This window comes from Neophocaena asiaeorientalis, unplaced genomic scaffold (assembly GCF_003031525.2).
Source record: "Neophocaena asiaeorientalis asiaeorientalis breed wild unplaced genomic scaffold, Neophocaena_asiaeorientalis_V1.1 scaffold225, whole genome shotgun sequence".
Taxonomy (NCBI): Eukaryota; Metazoa; Chordata; class Mammalia; order Artiodactyla; family Phocoenidae; genus Neophocaena; species Neophocaena asiaeorientalis.
The window spans coordinates 4,987,783-5,009,034 of NW_020172364.1; the positions used below are offsets into that span (position 1 = coordinate 4,987,783).

The window sequence follows — 21,252 nt, forward strand, 5'->3', positions numbered from 1 at the left end:
TTTCTCCTCCCAAAAGAAGTGGTCATGTTAGTAAGAGGAACCCACCTTGGCTGAATGTACTAAATCAGGAATGTCCTGACTCAGAGGGGAACTGCAGGTCAGAAAGAGGGCCTATCACGGAACAGCTACCTCTTATTGAAACTGCATCTTTCAAATAGTCATTTCTAAATAGAAAACTGGTTTCTCAAATAAGGAAGATAATTTAATGCCAATGGTAGTAGAGAGGTTTTGGGTTTGTTTTTTTTTTGACCCAGATGAACTAGTTTCAGATTTACTTCAAGTTCACACTCTCTTCACACTTTAGTATTATTCTTGAAACAGCTTGGATTTGTGCAGTTCATTTTCTTTCAGGGACTCATTCATCCTAACAATTTAGGATTGTTATTTTAGAATTCCAAAAATGGAAACCCAGAGGCCTTGAATATAAGAGTTAGAAATGAAAGGGAGAAAAAGGAGCTTAGAAAAGATCTGGCCCAACTCTGAGGTAGGGCTTGTGTATTATAATACGGGGCTCTGCCATGAAAATATTTTATACAGAATGAATATTTCTAATTGCATCAGTGTCACATCCCAAAACTCTAGGCCACAGAGAAACTAATATGATAGACAACTTACTTGCTTAACTTTTACCATTGAGAGAGAGGCCTAAACAGGGCCCTGTTCTCCCAACTCGGGTTCGGTTAGAGGTGAAAGGCTGGCTCCCCCCACTGTGGGCTTTCCGTCAGCCACAGCAAATTCTACCACGAAGGGCTGCTCACAGCGGAACACACCATCAGGAAAGGGGGAAACAGCACATTCGTCCTGAATGGAAAAAAATGCAAGACCAAACCTTACACCCCTTCTATAATTTATTCCCAGTTTATTTGATTTTCATCTAAACTGGCATTAAAGCAACAAGAATATTTGAAGTGGGATTTAATCACGGTGGAAAATTTTACCTTCAAGTTTAAAGTTCATCTTAAAAGTCTGACGGGAGAAAACTCAAACCCTAGAGAAATAGGCTTCTCGTAGGAGAGAACCATTCCCTTCTATTTATAACCCCAACGTTCCTAAGAGCAGAAACGCACCAAGTGTGTCAAGGGTACCTAAACTGTGACTTGTCCCCTCACACATACAGTTTTACTGGAGAACAGCATTAGCCACACAAAGTCTAGATGCAGCCTGGGTAGACCTGGCTAGTGTATGTGTTTAAGAGAGGAATCAGAAAATGAGAAATAGCCCTAGCTAGTATTTTTCTATCTATCACTAAGGTCATCCCAGGGGCTTTCAGAACTCACATTACAAACTTACTTCCCTGCAGGCTGGAGGCTGGCGTTGGGGCCTGCTGAGCAACAGGGCGGGGAGGGAACAGAACAGAGAGCCGTGGTGTGCAAAACACACTCCCCAAGTGTCGGCTGCACACAGAGCACCATGCTACAGCTCAGGCAGACGTGAAGAAACACGTGACAGGGGTTCTCTGCTTTTGGACACACTTAGAGCCTAAGAGAAACTGTTTGCTTCTTGTTTCGACAGGAATGGAAATTGGAAAGCAGGGACCTTGTTTAATATGTCAAAATACAGAATACATTAAAGCCCTACGCTGCTGTTTTCTCTTTATTCCCCAAGAAATAAGATCCCAGGCTGGTGGGGAAGGAAAGAAAAGAGAACGAAGCTGAGGAGAAGCAGAAATGTTCTGACTCTGCTGAGGTACCCTCAGCACAGTGACATTATCCCTACTGAATTATTCTCTATTAAAATTCAGATAGGAAACTTGGGGTAGGACTTCCAGGATCTGATCTTTACTGTGGGCAGCCAAGTAGAAGAGACATCCCCCCTCTTCTATTCTACCTTTTCTATGGGAAAAGTATAAAAGACCCTCGTTAAGTGCCCTTTCAGGCAATTACAAAGCATTTCCAGGCACTCAGCTGAGAAGTGTTTATGTAAGCCAAGTCCTCCTCAGCCCCTCTGGAGAAGCACAACTACCAGCATCCTCTTACACAGCCCATATCTAGGGTTACCTCCTGAGAGGTTTCAAACTCTCTCACAAAAGGACAATCTGCCCAGGCCTGTTCTTTTTTTAATAGGGAAGGGAAGACACTCTTGCAAGACCAATTTACAGCAAAGGAAACATTACAGGAAAAAAAAAAATCCTTACAGCAAAAGGACAAATGCAAACAGCCTTGTTAGGTGGTGAGGATGACGAGCAGGGACTAAGAAGAACTCTTAATTTAAAACCCTGAGGAAATGGCACCAGATCATTACTATTAAGTTTTGTTTTTTTAACGGATTGTCCTTTTTATGCTTATCATACGGCCCTGGTCTAGCCCACACAGCCCTTTGAGGTGGGGAAGGAGGGGGGTATGGCTGTGAGCTGTTAGCCAAGAGGCTGGAAGATGTTTAGGGTGGGCGATACTGAGGCAAGGGTACCCCTAGAACCTGGCCTAGTTTGGGGGTGAGGAGGCCACTCTGGTGTTGGGGTTCCTCAGAGGCTGGGTTCTTTCTGGTACTTCCTGGGATGTTAAGGAGAAAAGGCATTTGATGAGTACCCCATGGGAGGGTTGCTGCCATAGTGAGGCTCCCCCATAGCTGAGGACCAGTCTGGGAAGGGTCATTTTAAAATGACAGGTATCTGACTACAGTGGGAAATTAAACGGGAGAGAGAAGGCCAAGGAGTCGAGAAATTACAGCTAGGTCCCTCCCATGTTAAAATGTTAAGTAAAAGTGCTATAACAGAAAAACACCCGTTCTTCAGGCCTGGAGTAAAGACTGGAGTAGAAGAGCAGGCAGGACTCTTCAGTGGGGAGATAAAGCCACAGCTCCACGGGAACCAAGAGATAAAAGGGTAATATCCTCAGATCAAGTCTCAACACCTCTCTCTCCAGGGAAGCTAAACCACCCTCTCCTATTATCACTCCCTTTAGACAGCTACAGTCTAAAATGGGAGACTAAGCAAGGGGAGGGGGCGGGCCCATGGGTCAGTAGCAGCCCTTTGCCTAAGCCCAGGCCCCCCAGCCTGGCAGTTGGAGGGTTAAAGTCAGCACTTAAAAGAAAACTCAAACCCCATTAAGCCCAGGCTTGGAGAACAGGGAGCAACAGGGAAGCCAAAGGAAACTAATTTTGGAGGTTCTCCAAACTGCCAATCACCAGCATATTTCTAACAGTCCCAGTGTTGTTTGAGTTGGTTGTTTTTCCACAGCCTGCACAATGGGGTCTGGTTATTCATTGAAAAAGTCTGCAAGGGAGCCCGGCCCTCCATTCACAACCAATTTGGAATGCTCCATTCAGGCCGGGGTGGGGGTGGGGGGGACTCAGCCGCTCGGCTCGCTAGGGCCGACGGAGCAGAGACCAGCTGTCGCCGCAGGGACGCCTGCTCGCCCAGCGCGCTGTGTTTATGTAAGAAATTCAGACCCTGCAGGCGTGCTCTGCAACTCCCTAAGATTCAGATGGCCAAGACGCTGGCTGAAATCCGCAAGGGTGTGCAAGTCAGCTCCAAGTGAGGTCGGCAAGTGCCCTCTGGCAAAAGAAATCTGTCTTGTGCGGCCCACTTCAGACTCTGACTGTAGCTACCAGCTGAGAGAAACAGACTTCAGCGGTATTTCTCCTGCCCTCAGGGACGAACTGGTTTGCATTAGAGGACAGCTCCCTATGGAAGCCAGCCTTTCCAGACTCCTTGCTTTTCCATTCACTGCCAATAGCTGTATCGGGAGCCACCTGGCTTCCTCCCCAAGGGTGTGGGTCTCTGGAGACACCCACTACTAGATTCTGGCTGCAGAGGGGGAGGGGTCGAGCTACCTATTATGAACAGTTTCACAGTTCCTTTTCCTGGCTTTGCATCCGGCCTGAAAAGTTTATAATACCCACCGGGCATGCTCAGGAGACATCAAAAGCGAAGGGCAGGAGATCTGGGGGCGGGGGTGGGAGTGAAATCTACTCCAAGGACAACGCAAAGTACAAGGCTAAAAACTGGTTGGGTTTCTATTCTTCTCAGGCCTTCAATATCACCCTAAGGGAGATCTTATGAAGCCAGTGTGACAACTAGACTTTATTTCAAGGAAGAATATACTACTTTAGGAAAGATAAATTTTAGCACATGGGTTTTCCTTCTTTTTCGAAACATATTGGACTATTTTCAAATGTCTTATGTGGACCTCTTCTCACTGCCTGCCCCCATTCCCACAGCCAGTGAACTGAGATAGTGACACCGGAAGCACTTCTCTGCATCTTTCTAACTACAGACTCTCCATTCAACGCCTGGAGTGCTCTGCAGATCAGACTCAAAACTCCTGGCCTTTTAACAGCTAGACCTTATCCTGCTCCCTGGAATCTTCACCCTTGGCTACAACTTTCCTCTAGATGTTTCTTTCTGTTAGGCAGGGGAGCCTCCTTCATGAGGGGGCTCTAACATCTGAGTTGCTAACATCTGTCATTTACCTGCCAAGCCCAAAGGTGTACTTACCTTGTGATTACACACACACACACCCCTGTGCGGGCATCCACCCACTGACACACTCGGGGCTTAGTGTCTTGTCTCTCCTTTATTTTAAGCTGAGCCTCTTAGAGGGATGGGACAATGATAGAAACTGACGACCAAAGCCTCTGTTAAATGAGCTTGATGAGTTCACAAAATGAATTTTTAAAAAAGAAACCTAATCCGGTACTGGCATCAACATGCCTGGCACTTGTCCAAGAGCTGGGAGCTGCAACATGACAAGACTCTGAGCTCCCTGGATTCCAAGCGGAGAAGCACTGTGTGCCAGGGCACAGATGGGGCCCAAGCTGCCTCAAGGGCAGCCATGTGCCCGAGAGGGGGCTGTCAGCCTCTGGGCCCGGATGTGCTTTACCACCATGAAAACTGCAGAAACACGTGGAGGGAAGAGTCTCTGGGTAGAGAATTACACACCCCACCTACCCCACCAGGTCGTATTTTTTTCTAGGATTGAAATTAAAACAATGATACTACTAGATGGTTGAAATGGTAGATAGTACAAATCCTCAGCTTTACCAGTCTACCCATGTCTTCATCTTATAAAGCCGAAGAACGCTGAAAAACAAGGGATAGACTGTAATTTCTTGATTGATGCCAGGATTTTGTTACCTCTGGAATCTACAAAAGTGATCTGCCCAGTACCCGGCAGATGCAGATGTAATTCCCCATTCCAAGTCTTTTGCGCCAAACACAAATGATTGGAAAGGATACTGGGTTTTATTAGAGGACTGAGAGCAGAGAGACATAGAAGAGGAAGAGGAAAAAAATCTATTGTTTTTAATAAGCCTAACTGAATTAAAGTCAGATGAAAAGAGATTTCGTGTAAACATATGGCTCTGTTTGATAAATGGGAACACTACGTCTTGGGTCCTTAGGAGTCCAGCATCTTAGGGATCTTGGAGGCTATCAAAACAGGAAGGATTTCAAATCATTTAGTCCCTTCTCAGTGGTAAGGGTGAGTGGGATAGCTAACAAAGACTTTGAAAAGTTTGTAAAACTTGGAGTCAAATAACCTCCAGTTTTCATCCTCTCGCTTTAGCATGCTTGTTTCTTCTCCCTACCTTCAGAGCTACCGGCTCTGGATAAGGATAAAATGATAGTCTTGATTCCCTCAAGCCTCTTATTTTTAAAGTGCCTACTGTTTTCTCTCTTACCTTCTATAACAAAAAGACTTTAGGATGCTCCTTTCATATAGAAATGGCCCAAGGACACAGAGCAAGTAAATGTACAGTTTTGCTACATCATGTCTGGGGCCAAAATCACGTGCCCTCTCCCAAAGGAAAGCACTCCCTCTCCCATATCAACCTCCTATGCAGTAAACAAACAAACAAAAAAACCAGATGAATAATGTCATATAGAAACAGGATTAAGATCAATGTATTTTAGGCTCAAGGGCTGCCATAACAGTTAATCCTATTTCCCCAGTCATCTATTGCAATGTATTTATGAAATGTCGATTTTTATCAGTTAATTAGCCAGTCCTTAGGAAATTACCCTTACTTCCTCCAGTCGGTCCATTCTTTTTGAAGCACAGATCTAAAAAGAACACTTCCAGGGGAAAATAAGGTCATTCAGATTTTAAAACAATTCTTCAAATTATATTTGGTACAGAGACCATCTTTTAAAATAAGATTTTACCACACCTTCTCCCCAGCATAAAATATTTTAGTTATTCAAAATGCCGACAGATAAAACAGTCACAATTCAAACAAATGAGTGAGATTTTTAAAAATCAGAACTGAAATCTGCATTAAAAAAAACCCATTTATATATGCTAAAATCTAGTAATTACCCTAAGGTGCCCAAACAGTCAGCTCAGAAAAATGAATGTCGACTACCCACCCCTGCCCCAAATCTAAGCACTTTGAGTTCCATTCTTATCCATGGTTTTGATTTGCAGCTAATTCTGTGAAAATGTGTAGTAAAAATGTGTAGTACACATCTATCTGCTGACCCAGATTCTGTGGTTTGGTAGTTCTGTGTGTTAAGGCACATGTAGCTATACACACATTTATAATATACAGGATATATATTCGTAGTTTTATCTGTATACACACTAATGTCTTCTAGAAAACATGTGTTTCATAATTTTTCCGTTTTATAACTTCTCTTTCTTCCAAATCCTACATGAAAAAACTCAAAGCACCAAGATATTGAATTGGTTTCTTGGGATTGTAGAATGGAGAGAACTGTGGGTTAGACTGGGCAGCCAGCACTCTCCCAGGCCTTCTTGAGGGCCAGCTCCAGGTATTTGGAATAATGAGGGGGAGCCCTGAGCAGCCCTGAGCGTGACAGTGCTCCCTGGCTCTGCAGCTTTGTGAGAGCTTCTTCAAGGATATGATTTTATACATTTTCCCCCCTCATTTCACTTAACCCCTCCCACTTGCCCCCAATCACTAGTCAGTCTCCCCAGCTATCCGGACCTTGTCATAAGTAAAATGAAAGGGTTAGGCAAGACCCTTTAGTAAAATGAAAGGGTTAGGCAAGACCATCTCTACAAGGGACCTCTAGCTCAAACAATCTGGGATCTTCAGGATTATTCATCAGGATCAAGGGACGATGGACAGCATTGGCAGAACCCCTATGTCTACAGGTTAAACCTTCTATTCCCTTGAATGTGACCTTTAGGAGTTTCCAGGTGGGGGATACTTTACTAATGTCTGAATTTGTGACGTTAAGGGGAAATCTATACAACCAGAAGTAGGCTGGGCATTTCTATAAGACTTATAAGAACAGTGGTTTCATTTCTTTAAATCACACTTATAGATGGATGTCTATGGATAGGAACCCAAATCTAGAAAATTTACAAAATATAATCTCTTTAGAAGTTGAGCTTACAGTGTTTATCAAAAAAAGGTAAGCCATAATCTTCAAACCTGACGTTCTAAAATAAAGCGTTGCCCACATTACTTGGTATTTCTTTTTCTCTCACACACACAAAAACTCTCACACATACAAGATGGAAAATTAAATCATCAGCAACAGGAAAGGTAGACTACTACTTGTGGCAGGCCACAGAAGAATATCTGAAGACACAAACGTTTCTGCTACCCTAAGGAAGAGGTTTGCTTTACCTAGCAAGTGTGAGTTTGGTTTATAGTTCATTGATCGGGTGATTCAAACCAGTTCATAAGATTTCATTAAATTTAAATGAGATTCTCCCCCCTCCCCTGGAACAATCATGGGCTCTTCCAGAAGGTGACTGGAGTGGAAGCTGATCCTCAGCAGGAGGTTGTGAGATGCACTCACATAGAGTCTGCCCAGCCCTGGGCTCTGCCAGCTCCCATGAGTCCACACTGCCTGTCTCAACTGCAGTCAAAGCAGTTACACATGTAACAGCAAGGATAAATGGCTCAAGGATACACCTCCCCACATTTGTGTTCCTGCCTAACCTCTATTTGAATCTATCCTTCTTGAAGCTCCACCTCCAGAAATAAGAGTCAGAGAGGGGGAAAGAATTATTAAGAGACTTTTTGAGGCTGCTCAACCATCTGCTTTATCCTTAAAAGACAGAAAAGCTCAACCTTAAGAAGTTAAAGCAAAAAGCAAACAAAGTAAGAAACACATCACACTTGGTAAGCAGAAACATCTCCCAAAGCAGCTCCATTTTAGGTATGGCACTTTAATTAAAGAAGTTAGCACATTCTATTTGCTGAGCAGGAATTATTTCTAAGGAGCCAAAACACATTTATTGATTCCTTCACTTTAGCTTCTTCCTGCAGATAAATATCTCTCCAAATATAAATCCTGTTTGCTGACATCTTTCTCTAAAGAACATACCTTTGATTCAGCACATGAAATCAACCTGAATGCAGTCATCTCACCCTCCTTTTAACTCTTTTGGGTTACAGAGAAACAAGTGTCATAAAAGCATTACCTCTGCCAAGAAAGCCACCTCCCAGACTGCAGTTTATGCTGCTCTGAGCAAGAACCGGAAAGGCTGGGCCAAATTGTCAGCACGGAACAAAGTAGGATTACAAATCCTGTCTTTTATCTTGCAAACACACACACACACACACACACACACACACACAATTTAGGTTATCTTTATTTAGTCTTTTAGTGGCAAGCTTCCCAATCACTTGAAAGCAATCAGAGGGCAATAATTAACACGCATTTACTCTCCTATCGAAAGCATTCACAGCAAGCTGTGACAAAGCTAAGGTAACCATGCATCTGTGGGTTACAGTTTGTTCCCTTTCAAAGTTTCCCAGCACTGTACCTTGAATACGAGGCCTATCATTAAAGATTAGCTGGTACCTCTGGTCTTTCATTTATTGATTTAGAACACCCAACTTTTACTTACACCAAAGGATATGCTCTCTCCCAGTGGCATTTTACACACACACACACGAGATAAAACAAAGCTGGGAAGAATGTGTTGGTGCAAAATGAGAAATCGAATCCTTGCCTGGCTCAGGTGCTTGCTATTATAAACTATGACTAAGACACGAATTTCTCTATGATGCAACTCTCAAGAGAGGCAGCATTTTTCTCCAGGCCTCTCTTAAACCTGCTCATTCGCCAGTAACTAATGCTCTCTAGAGCTGCCCTGTGCTGCTCAAATTTCATCAGCCAGCTTTGTCCTTGATAGCGCTTCCTGGACCATAAAATCTCCCAGACCTGTTGAGGACAGCCCCAAAAGATCAGTGTAATGCGAACTGTGCCTGTGCCAGCACCAAGAGCCGCCTTTTGAGCTCCCACTGCATTTGTTATCTCAGTGATATGAGCGCTTAAAGACCATTTTAAGAAAGTTTTTACTCTTCTCTGAATGATAAAGTCCTGACAACTACATGAAAAATAAGTGTAAATCAGGTCACTCTGTGACCACCTTTTGTCAACTTTGAACTAGAAACAAAATTGACAACATGTTTGGTGAAGCAACAATTAACTGGAATCTTCCATTAACTATTTTCTGCACCTTTAAAAGAAAAAAAAAGTCAGGCTCATGATTTGCATCAAGGATTTAATTTATAAAACAAACCCCAAAAAACCACTGTAAAAGGATGACTGATTTATGGATGCTTGGTCCAACAACTTATATATTTCAATTAATTTATCATTTGGATCTTGAAGCCTTGCAAAATTCTTAGGCAAAAAGACATTTTAAGATAAAATCATGTTCAGTAAATCTCACCTGCAATACAGTAAAAGCACTTTAGAAATAATTTCCATAAGGAATGAAACAAATTTGGAGGGGGATTAACTTTGAATTATTAAAAGAAACCAAACACATTCCACTGTCCAAATATGCTGGCTACAACTGGAAAGAGTATTCTAGACTTGGATGATCCAAGACCAAAAAATTTTAGAACACATGTGCCACCACCAGAAAGGTACTTACAGTTATCAGACTGAAAATCTGGGACAAACTGTTCGTCATCAGGAACTTGTGCTGGAAAAGAGATTTTTATTTTAGACCTTTAAGTTTTATTAAAAAGCACAGTAAAATGTTTTATGTGGAAAATAGGACAGCCAAGAAACTTGCCTTCAGCTAACCAAGCCTCTTGAAGTTGACTGAGATCCTGAAACAACTCTGGAATTGAAAACAGAAGACACCAGAATGAGGAGAATTCTTCTGCTAGGGAGAAGAGGGAAGAGCTGGCTGCATGCAGCTTTTGCAGGGGGCCATGTGAACAAGCCACAACAGAGGGGAAAGCTTCACTACCTTCAGAATCATGAGCCAGATCTGTGTCCAAAAACTTCCTCTTTCTGTCAATCACAGGCCGCCCTCTACTCTCCTCTGACCGAGATTTCTGAAAGAGGCCAACAGACAGTGAAGACTCAAGTGTAAGAAAGGGGTCCAAAGGGGGTTGTGCCATAAACCAATAAGGAGAAGACTCATGTTCGAAGAGGGAAGACAAAACAAACCAAAAGCCACATAAACTTACCCCTGGGACCATAAAAGGGACTTGTTGATCATAAAAACCATCCATGGTGCTTCCAATGTCTCTAATGTCACTTTGGAAGGTCTCAGCATTGAGTAATTTCTGGGGGGAAAGGGGTCCTCCTGTAATACGAATTTGGGAGATTTTAACCGAGAGGGGGGAAGAAAGAGAAATGAAGTAATTTTATATTGCTTGTCCTTTTAGGGCCTGTGCAAAATCACTATCTTTCTCTGAGGTAATTAAAGCCCACTTCAAGGTGTAAGCTTTACAGACTAACGCTGGGCTTGATTAAGGGCATCAAAGATTCATGGTGTACTTAGTGCCAAATCCATTCACCTAGTCAGTCTTTTAATCTTTTTCTCTCTCTTTTTATTTAATCATTAAAATTATAGGTTTACTACTACCTGTCCCCTACCAAAAAAAAAAAAAACAACCTTATTTTCATTAAAAAGGGCGATTTCAAGATTCTCTCCATAAGAATATTCCCCAGGGCGTTTGTAGTGTTAGGGTTTTTTTTTTTTAGACATAATTTAATTTTTGACAGTACAGTGACAGGAAGGAGAAAAACTGCGTTTAAGCATTCCAAATTATTTGCAATTAAGAATCTGACATACATACTGTTTCTAAAAGTATTTTGTAGGTCAGTGGTAAAACACTAAAAATAGTTCCAGGAATACAACCATCAGTGGTGGTATACCTAACTTCACACACAGCTTTTTATTAAAACTTAAACCTTCTGTCCAAACAGCTGGAGTGTCTGTAAATGTCACCGACTCCGTGGCAACTTACAGAGATGTCTGTGATATCTCCAACTTCTTAAAGAATAAAGTAGCTATGAAAAGTAATGCATAAAGTTAACTAAATTCCACTGCACATATTTTAAATGCATCTCTACCACAGATCTTTAAAAAGCATTAAAAGCAAAAGATCCATGGAAAGAAAAATGAGTTTATTATAATGAAATCATTTTTTCTCAAATATGACCAAAAAATAAAATTAAACTTGTTTCAGCACTGTCAAGTGTTGGGGCTAGGAAGGGAGGTTGGGGGTCAGAATGGAGAGGAGGAACTTTTTCTAATTTGAGAGGTATAAACTAACAATTTTATTAAAGTGCCATTTTCCCGAACACTGTTTTATTCTTCAAACAAAAACGCAGTTAAGTCAACAAAATGGGGGAAACATTCATTTCACTCATCCCAGCTCTAAGCAATGCGAAACACTTCAGGATAAATCTTTTCTTTAACTTGTATACAAATTTTAGATAGGGAACTTTTTCTCAGTGGGCAATTCCATCCAATTTGTTTTTCACACTGTGTGAAACATATCCAATTTTTGTAAGTTAGCAGGATACGAGGAAACCCTTCACGGCCAGCCTCCTCTCAGCACTTCGGTCCAAGTAATAAGATATTTCCCAAGTCAAAGAGAAAGAGGGAGAGGGACAAAACTGCACACTTCATAACTTCCTAGAAAAACACTTCGGCTAGCCTGCCTGCGTGCCTTCCAAACAGCGCTAAAACGTTCAGAATAAAGCTTCCTTCCCAAATGTCACCAAACGGTAAACAAAACCTGAGGCGCATCAGCAGTGAGCTGAGGGGCAAGAAAATGAGTTCTCTGCAGCCTTCAAAAATCTGTCAGATAAAATAAATCGTGGCCTTAGAAATTCTGTAAATGTCTATTGGGAGAAGGGGACAACGGGTAGGAGATCGGAGGGGGAGATATTTTCAGAGTCTCATGATGAAATACGTTGCAAAAATACTTCACCATGAAAAGCAAAAATACCTTTAAAAAAATTAAATGAAAGAAAGGAGCGAACCCAAAAGAGGGATCAAGGATCTTTAACGCAGCTCTCAAAGTTCAAGGGCTAGAAAAATCGTGTTCAAAGTGTAATTTTTTTTAAAGCCTGAAGGGAAGGCTCGAGTTCATCCAGGAGTTTAAACCACTTCCTTTGTGCCCCCCCCCTTCCCGGGGCCCCCAGGAAAAACTTTAACACAGCGCAGCGGCGCGATCGAGGCCCCTCCCCCGCGGCGCGCAGCGGGCCCGGTTTTATGAATGAGAGAGAGCCGCGGCCGCCACATCAGGTAAAGGCTGTAACTGGATCCCTCTCACTGGGCCCCATTCACAAAACAAGACACACTTCCACCCAATTCCCAGCCTTCTCCATTCAAGAAAACTCCTTCAGATGCGCCCCCGCCCCCACTCCCAAAGCTCGCCCAGCCTCCGACGCAGGCCCCTCACCCCAGCGTCCTAGGAAGAAAGCTCAATGCTTCATTCACAAAAAGGGAAAGAAAAAAAAGCCGCAGGGAGCGGCGAGCCAACGCAAGAAACCCACTTCATTCATAAAGTCACCCACATTCATAAAAACGAGCTGCGGCGCCAGGCGCTACCAACCGCCTCCAATCGGCCCCCCCCCCCCAAAAAAAACACCCTTCCAAACATCTCTCTTTGGCACCCCTCCACAATCAGGATTTCGGCTCCCCCAGAGGTCCCCTCCCCTCTGAAAATGCGGTCAGATCCCAAATCCAGCGCGAGGCTCCAGCATCTCTCCATCCCCCGCCCTCCGCACCCATTTTTTTTCTTTTCCACCATCCCCAGGCCGCGGTTCTGATGCTCTCCTATTTCTCGAGAATCGCCATGCAGCCTGACGCCCTCAGTCTGCTGCGGGTGGGAGTGGGGGGATTGGGTGTCCGCTTTCCACATCCTGAAACTTGCAAGGCCTTCATAAGTTCCTGGCCGACCCCCAACCCCGGAGGCTGCACATGCCTATGTCACTTAACCCCTCCAGGTGCTGGGGTGGGGGTGCATCACTCTCAAACGTTCCCCCTACGCTGCTTCAGCCCCCCTCCTCCCCCCAGCAAAGATCTGCCGAGTGCCTCTTCTCGCGAGCCTCCAAGTCCCCTCGGGGCTCTCAGGTCTCCAGAGACTAAAGCCCGCAACTCCCCGCCCCTCCATCTCCACCCGGGAGCCTCCGCACCTCGCGCTCCCGCTCGCCTCCCCCGCGACGTGCGGAAACCCGCTCTCCGCTAGCTCCGGAACCGTTAGCCGCCCCCGCCCGACGCCTCCCAGGAACCGAACCGGACCTGGCCGCGGGAGGAGGGGGTGGTCAGCCTCGGGAGGGAAGGGGACCCAACCCCAATGGAAAGTGCACCCAGACTCTGAGGATTCTGAATCAGCCAGTGAACTCTCGACGGCTGGGCCCTTCCTGGACACCCCCTCCTAAGCCCCCTTGTCTCCTCGACGCCCCCTCACCTGAGGCAGCGGCTCTCCTCCCCTTGCAGCGGCCCCGGGGCGCAGGCGCGCTCACGCACGCGCGCACCGGGCCTGGGCGCCTAGGCTAATGGCTGGGCCGAACCGCTACGGGGACGTTGAACTGCTCCGCGCACCAGCCGCTGGACTCTGCGCCGCAGCTGCCAACCAGGCTGGAGCGCTGGCCCGGCCCCCAGCGGCCTGCCGCTCCGCCCTCTGCTATTGGCCCGCGGCTATAGCCCAGTAGCGTTCCCATTGGCCCGAGGCCGCTCCAGCGGCTGTCCATCACCTCTTGTTTACCCTGTCTGCGGGCAAATCCAGCCAAGCCGCCCCATCAACTCCGGTCCCCATTGGTCAACAGCGCGTCCTTCCCCACCTCTCAGGGGTCTGTTTTACATAATTTATGCACCGGGGCCCATTGGCCAATCAGCACAGGCTTGTTTATATAATGAATGTAAGGACGTTTTTCATTCATAAAAAACGCGACCTGAGGGGGAAGCTTAGCTGAGTCAGTGAAGAACTTAAAGGGGCCGAGGGCCTCGAGGAGCCGCAGTTCCTTCCTTCCCTGCAGCTCTCCCAACTTTTTACCGAGGCTTGGCTCTTTTCCCTTCCCCATTCACCCCTACTTCTCTCCCCGCCCCCCCGCCCCAGCAACACCACTGCCAGGACTGGGCCGCTGGGCGCCAGTCGTTTGCAGCTGCAGCACCAAGCGAATTTATCATTTTAGAATTCGGGCGACAGGAATCCGTCATTCCACCCGGAGAGAAACTCGCTGACCGACCTGGGCGTTCGGCCCATAGAAACACAGAAAACGGAAACCAAGCGCTCTAATCTTAGATACCTTTAAGAGAGGCCTTAATTTCCTTTAACTAGGTTTCCAGTGGGGGAAGAATTAGCAGCATCTCCCTTTAGAATCTGAGCTCTCAAACAGATTTTAGTTACTATTTTATACTGGCCGGCCAAGGCCCAACCAAATCCCGTTTTCTCCCCACGTCTAATTGCGGTTTATAACCGCCAGAGTGGGTTTTGGATCCGAGAAGAGGGAGGGTCGGCGCTCAAAGAAATCCTCTCCGAGGACTGCACCAACCAGTCCGCAGACCTAGAAATAGAAACATAAAGCCCTCCGAAACGGGCTTGCAGAGTTAGATCGCCTGCCTCCCTCCCGGGGCTGCTGTTTTCCATTTAAGTGTTGAATGCAAGATGGTGTGTTTGCGAATTAGATCCCGTGCAGCTGGGAACGACGAGAAGCTACTCCGCTTGCCAAACGACCGGGCACTAACTGCAATTGCTGAGATTCTTAACAGGGTGTTCCAGGAAACAAATAAGCAGTCCTCTCCCCTCTCCGCCCCCTCTGCCCCCTCCTGCAAGGCCGTGGGGCAGCTCTGTGCTCTCCCCCGGGATGCTGGGGCTTGTGAGGGAGCTCTTATGTTCTCGTTCTGTTCGTGTGCCCTGCCGTTCACCCCCGTGTGCCGGCGGTGGGGAAGAAAGACGCCAAGTATCAGGGGAGTGCGCCTAGAAAAGGGAGCCCCAGGCAACTCTGGGGCTGCCTCACACCACCACCATGGGGAATGCAGTGTGGCTTTCTGGGAAAAAATTTTTAAGGAAAAATTTGCCCACTTTCTTTTCTGCTTCCACTTATGGGTTCTTGGTGTGTCGTTTATAGCCAAGAAATTTTGGAATTCACCAAAGGAAACCGGGAGTTCGGAGGCCCAGTGCTGACCACGCATGAGACTTTGCAAGAGAGTGGGGTGGGCATGAGCGGGTGGGTGGGAAAGCGCTCTGAACTTTTAACAAGCAGTTCCATGATATTTAATTTCCTAGGAGAGCAATTTGCTACCTACCCCAGCTCCAGTGGAGTTTTCCCTTAGTGCCTCTCCAGGTAGTGCCACTTACTTCTGTTTGGTGGCTAGAGTACAGCCCTAGCCCAGTTGTGCTCCCAGTGTGTTGCTGAGGGCTGTCTCCCGGGCTAGACTCAGGGCCCAGATTAGCTCCCCAGTCCTCCTCCTCCCCAGCTTGTCTGCCCCCATCCTACCCCACCTCATCCCATCTCATCCTGCTCTCTGATCTAGTTTCCCAGAAGAGGTTTTGAATTCCTCTTCGCTTCAATCTGTCTTCAGGCCTCAGCCTGGTAGGCCTGCAGCCCATGGGGCCACATAAACCCTGGTGCATCATCACACTGGCTATAGGGAAACAGTGCAGGACACGTCACAGCGACTTCCTCCATGGGGTTGAACTTGAGGCCTGGAGTGTGACTTGGATGACCTTTGCCTTGAGCCAAGGCTCTCCATCCCACCTTGGGAAGAAAAGCTGATATTTCTGGATTAAGTAGTAATAAATAGCAGCTTAGTTGGGGGGAGGGGAGGAGTTGAGGGAGGGGTTTTTATGAGAAGATTGTCACAGACACCAGATCATAGAGGGATTTACATCAGAGTAAAGCTCTTGCCAATTAATTATTTAGTCATTCGGTAATGTTATTTAGTCATTTAGTACTTTAGTCATTTATTTATTTAGTCATTCAGTAAAATAAATGTTTTATTTTGTGCTCAATACTCGGCCAAACCCTGTGCTCAGCAAAAAAGTTACAGAGATGAGTAAGATCCAGTCTTTGTCTTGGAGGAGCCCACCATCTATTGTACCATTTCAACGGCTGAAGTTTACTTAATGTATAACCTGTTCATGCCAGGTACAATTCTCTACAGATTATCTCATCTAGTCCTCATAAGAATAGAACTGAAGTGGTCTCTACTGTTAATATCTGCACTTTATAGACAAGAAACAGAGGCACAGAGAGATTAAGTAACTTGCCAATAGTTGCACAGCTTGTAGGTTTCTGAACCTGGATAAGCACTAAGGCAGGCAGGCTCCAGAGCCCATAAGTGGCTGACTTAGCATGTGCCTTTGTTGCTCAGGAAACCACCAGGAAATATCATTTGAACCCCAGATGGTAGAGGGCAGAACTGGTTGAAGTCACAGGGAGGCAGATTTTTAGCTCAGTATCAGGTTCGGAAGAACTTTGGAATGTTTGGAGTGGCCCCAAAAGGAATACTGCTGCTAGTAATGAGCCTCCTGTCACAAGAAGCATTTATGCAGAAAGATTTAGTGCAGAGATACTACTGCACTGGGTGGCGTAGATGAACTCAGAGGATTGCTCCAGCTCTGAGAATATGACTCGTGTTGGACAGGGGTTCAGGCCCTGGGCCCAGGCACCTTGCCTCTGCTGTGAAATGTGAGGGTGTAACTCATGATGAACTACCTTGCCAGACTGATGCCTGGGCCCAGAGTTTGTTCCTTACTGTTAAGTGTTTATGATGTGTTTTTTTTTCTACACCTCTTCCTTCTTTTCTTCTGCTTCTCCTTCTTAGTGACTTACCTCCCCCGCTCCCATCCCCATCCCACTCCCCGTCTTCTTGAATTATCTTTGCCTTTAAAAAGAGTTAAGGGTCGGTATTTAGAAGTTCTTTGTTTAGTACACCGAGTCTTTCCTCCTAAGAACATTACTGACATTGGAGGATTTGTCCAGCCTCTGTTCTGATGTACCATTCCCTCTCCTTCAGGAGAGAAACGGGACTGGAAAAGATAACAAAAAGAGAGACCAGCCCTCTGGAACGTTCATCTCGTGTCAATCTAGCCTTTGTTCTCTGGCAACAGCAAAACTCAATCACAGTAGGATAACTAGCTCCTTGTTCTTCGATTTGCAATGTGTTTTCAGAGGAATAACACAGAAGGATAGAAAAACAAGTCCCTTGCCCCCAACCTGAAAGCTTCTGTTTCCCTTTAGAGGACTGCTTTTAAAGTCTCCCCCTAAAACCCCAAAAGCAAGTTAAAGTATAACTCAGGTAACCCTGCCTTGAGCTATCACCAAGATGGCAGTGGGAAATGTGGCAGCATGGTGATCTTGGTCTCTCTCACAGTGGGACAGTGCCTCCCCTTCCTCTGATCGAAATGCTGCAGGGAGTGTGGCCCTGTCTGGAGGTGAGGGTGTGGGCTACATGACCCTGGCGGGGGTGGTCCTTTCCCATTCTTGTATAATACAGGGGAAGGGACTCGAGGACTGCTTCAAAGAGGCGCAGCAGCGTTTTTCTTGTCTTCAAGGGATAAAGGATTCTATCTGGTTGGCACACCTTCCTTTGTAAAATTCAGATATAAATACCCTAAAAACTGAGGCAAGAAAAGAAAATCTTTTCGATTCAACGTCTCTTTAAACGAATAGGTGCCATATTGTCTTCAGGGTTCTTTGTAGTCAGGGAGTAATAATAGCTGACATTTACTGAGTGCTTAATATGAGCCAGACGCTTTTCCAAACACTTCACATGTATTAGCACGTTTAGTCCCAACAACAGCCCTCTGAGGGAGGTACTATTATTATCACCTACACTTCTCACAGATGAGGAAGGTTAGGTGCAGGGAGGTTACATAAATAGCTACATGGCTAGCACACAGTCAGAGGGAGACTGTACCCCCGGGACCCCCTCCAGAGTCCTGCCAGTAACCACTCTGCTGGGCTGTCTCAGCTCCAGAGAAGGTGTGTGTGCTTAGTGACAGTAGCTGACACCAAAAAGTCATGTTGCTGTACCAGGCCATTTAGGGGCTTTGCCTATACTAACCCCCTTGATTCTCCTAACAACCCTGTGATGTAGGTACCATTATTATCCCTATTTCATGCATGATGAAAATGAGGCACAGAGAAGTTAAGTAACTTGCTGAAGATCGCATAGCCAGTAAGAGTTGGAGTCAGGAGCCCATCGCAGATCTTGTACAGAGTCCTTGCTCCGAAACACTTTACTATGAAGTCTTAGCTCCAGCCATCTTCCAACTCTGTCGGTTTCCCTCATCTTGCCTTTGGGGCTCTGGCTGCTTCCTTGCCATTCCCCTGAGAGTCACTGGGCTTCCTTGGGAACGTGCTCCAGCAAATCCAGGCAGATTTCTGAATTATTATCTTGGGCCAGCTCGAATTTGTCTTCATTAGAGCCATGTCAGAAAGAGACTAGAAATGACCTGTACTGAGCATCCCCTAGATGCCAGGCTCTGTGCTAATATACTTCACATACATTGTCATTTAGTGCTCCCATTCCTTCTTGGAGGTGGTGATAATACCCACTTTGCAGATGTGAAAACAGAGGGTCAAAGTGAGATTTAAAAAACCATGTCTGAGGCTTCACAGTCAGGAAGGAAGAAGCCAAGCCTCTGATCCAATAGGTTGACCCTGTGACCCACTGGCCTAGTGGGGCCTCATTCTTTCCCGGCTCATTTCCTGAGCTTGAGGACACCCTCTCTCCTACCTCTTTCTCCTAATTCTCAATTCTTAGATTTTATAAAACATCCACTATCAAGAAAACTTGGGGGCACATGTTATATTTAGATTCCTGACTGCTGAGGAATTTCTTCCTTAAGCCCCAACACTTACCAGAACCGTAGGGTGAAAATCTTTGGAAACTTCCCATGGCTTCTTATTGCCTTCAGAAAGGAGTCCAGCTCCAGAACAGGATCTTTACTGCTCCCTGGTGACTCTGCAGCCTCTCCCGAGCCTTCTAGACCTTGGGTCCGGCCATGCAGGACAGAGCTGCCTGTTCCTTGAGCACGTCACCCATCAGCATACTGCTCTACCTCTGAGGCCCGTGAAGGGTCCCTGCATGAAAGAGCCTCAGGTTGCTGGGCTTCTGGGGGATCCCATGTCTGATCTTTAGAGTTTTCCGGCTCCTTTTCCATAGTAGGTTGTCAAGCGGAGCTTCTCAATACATTAAGAACATGCTTTTCCAGCAGCCCCTCATGTTCGCTGGGATTTTCTGCCTCCGAGTACCACGTGCTTGGAAATCAACAAACCAAGGGAGTTTGAAACGGGCGTTCACGGGTTCTGAGTGAGAGCTAAAGGGCCCCTCCGATGAGGAAGTGGATGAACTTGAATGTGTAGACTTGACAAAATCTATTTTGACCTTTCGGAGTCCTCTTTTTGCTTCCTTCTGTGCCATTAGTGGAGAGTTTCCTATGGCCAGGGGTTAACCCTTGCTTGGATGTGCTCAGATTTGAGCCCCTGAAATCTGAGTAGCAGGGTAACCTAGAACTTGCCCTCCTCCAGCTGTGAAAGGCTTGTGGCGTTGCCCCACCATCCTACTGGGCGAGCAGGCTGAGGGGATGGTAGGGCTGGGAGGTGCGTTCTCTCACGGGCCCGCTTCATGGTGGCAGCTGGAGAGCGGGTGGTGGCTTTTTCAGCTATTGGCTTGGTTTTTGAGTGCCCACCCCGGCTCGGGCTCTGTCAGGCCTGTGAAGGGGGCTGTATTTATTTGGAGTTGGACAAAGGGAAGATCAACTCTGCCCAACTGGTAATAGAGCCCTCAGGTGAAATGCTCCACCCGTGTGGATTCTATCACAAGGCTTCAGATGGGGCGTCCAGCCCGCCCGTTCACCCTGCGGCAGTCTTCCCGCCTATTGCCACCTGAAGCCAAACAATCAGTGTGTTTAACACAAGTAGGTGGCTTCTGCCGACCTTTCCCCACCTAGATTCTTGCGAATAGTCTGTCTCTGGCCCCCAACCTCTGGGACATAGGGCAGCTTCCATTTAAACCAGAGCCCACCTGAAAACCTCTCCGCACCCCTGTTCCTCTCCCTTTTTTGCCTTCTCGCCCATTAAAAAGCCAAACTACTTGGCCGGAAAGGTAGACTTTGAGCACAGCATCTCGTCCCAGGAAAGCTCTGGCTGCTCGGCAGCACAGAGGTGCCAGGTGCTCTGCAGTCAGGCTCTGCCTCTGGCGGGACGCAGGTGCTCCTAAAACCATCAGGGACCATGGTTTAGAGGCCATCTCCCGCTGCTGGGCCATCGCTGGGTATCTAGGAAGGCTAGAAGTTCGGCATCTGACTCTTAAGAGGGATTATCCGCTTGATGTAAGCGAATGCTCAGGCATCTAATTTGTGGCTTATTTCGCGTGTTTGTTTACTTTTTACTGAAGAACAACATACATACTGGAAAGTAAACAAATCATAAGTGTGGAGCTTGATGAATTCTCACAAAGCAAGCTCCTCTGTGCATCTAGCATCCAGATTACAGAACATTTTCAGCTCACGCCCTCAAAGGACCCCTCATCCCCTCCTCTAGTCTAGTGACTGCCCCTCCCCCTGCTCTACAAGGGCAGTCACCATCTGGGCTTCCAGCATCACAGATCAATTTTGCCTGGTTTTGTATATTATACAGATGGAAGCATACAGTACATACTCTTTTGTAACTGGCTTCTTCAACATTATGTTTGGAAGACATCCATTTTGTAGTGTGTACTTGTGTTTTGTTTATTCTCTTCGCTGTACAGTGTCCCACTGTATGAATATATTACAACTGATTTTTCCATTTAATTGTTAATGGACATTTGGGCAGTTTCCATTTTTTTGCTATTATTAATGACGTTGCTTTGAACACTCTAGTGAGACTCTAGTATATGTCCTTTGGTAAACTGCAACCTGATTTTCATTGTTCACTTAAGATATAGTCACAGAATTCATTTTCTTGTCTTATTTCTTTGAAAAGTGGCAGAGACTCATGACAAAAATCTCAAGATCACAGAAAGGTACAGAATGGAAAATAAACACCCCACATCACCTCCTAGCCCTACCCATTCTTCAGAATCATGCACTATTAACAGTTTCTCAATATGTTCTACTGCCTAGACAATC

At 46.0% G+C, this 21,252-nt stretch overlaps 1 protein-coding gene across 1 annotated transcript in view; it reads right to left on the reverse strand.

Annotated features, from left to right (window-relative positions):
• ETV5 (ETS variant transcription factor 5) overlaps window positions 1-13,748 on the reverse strand; it is a 56,497-nt gene extending 42,749 nt beyond the window's left edge. The window contains exons 1-5 of the mRNA XM_024768872.1: window positions 13,600-13,748; window positions 10,357-10,475; window positions 10,134-10,221; window positions 9,954-10,001; window positions 9,810-9,860 (exon numbers count right to left, since the gene is read on the reverse strand). Of these exons, the coding sequence (XP_024624640.1) occupies window positions 9,810-9,860; window positions 9,954-10,001; window positions 10,134-10,221; window positions 10,357-10,401 (232 nt within the window). The 5' untranslated portion in view covers window positions 10,402-10,475; window positions 13,600-13,748. The remainder of the gene's footprint in view (window positions 1-9,809; window positions 9,861-9,953; window positions 10,002-10,133; window positions 10,222-10,356; window positions 10,476-13,599) is intronic.
• Between the last annotated feature and the right edge of the window lie 7,504 nt (window positions 13,749-21,252).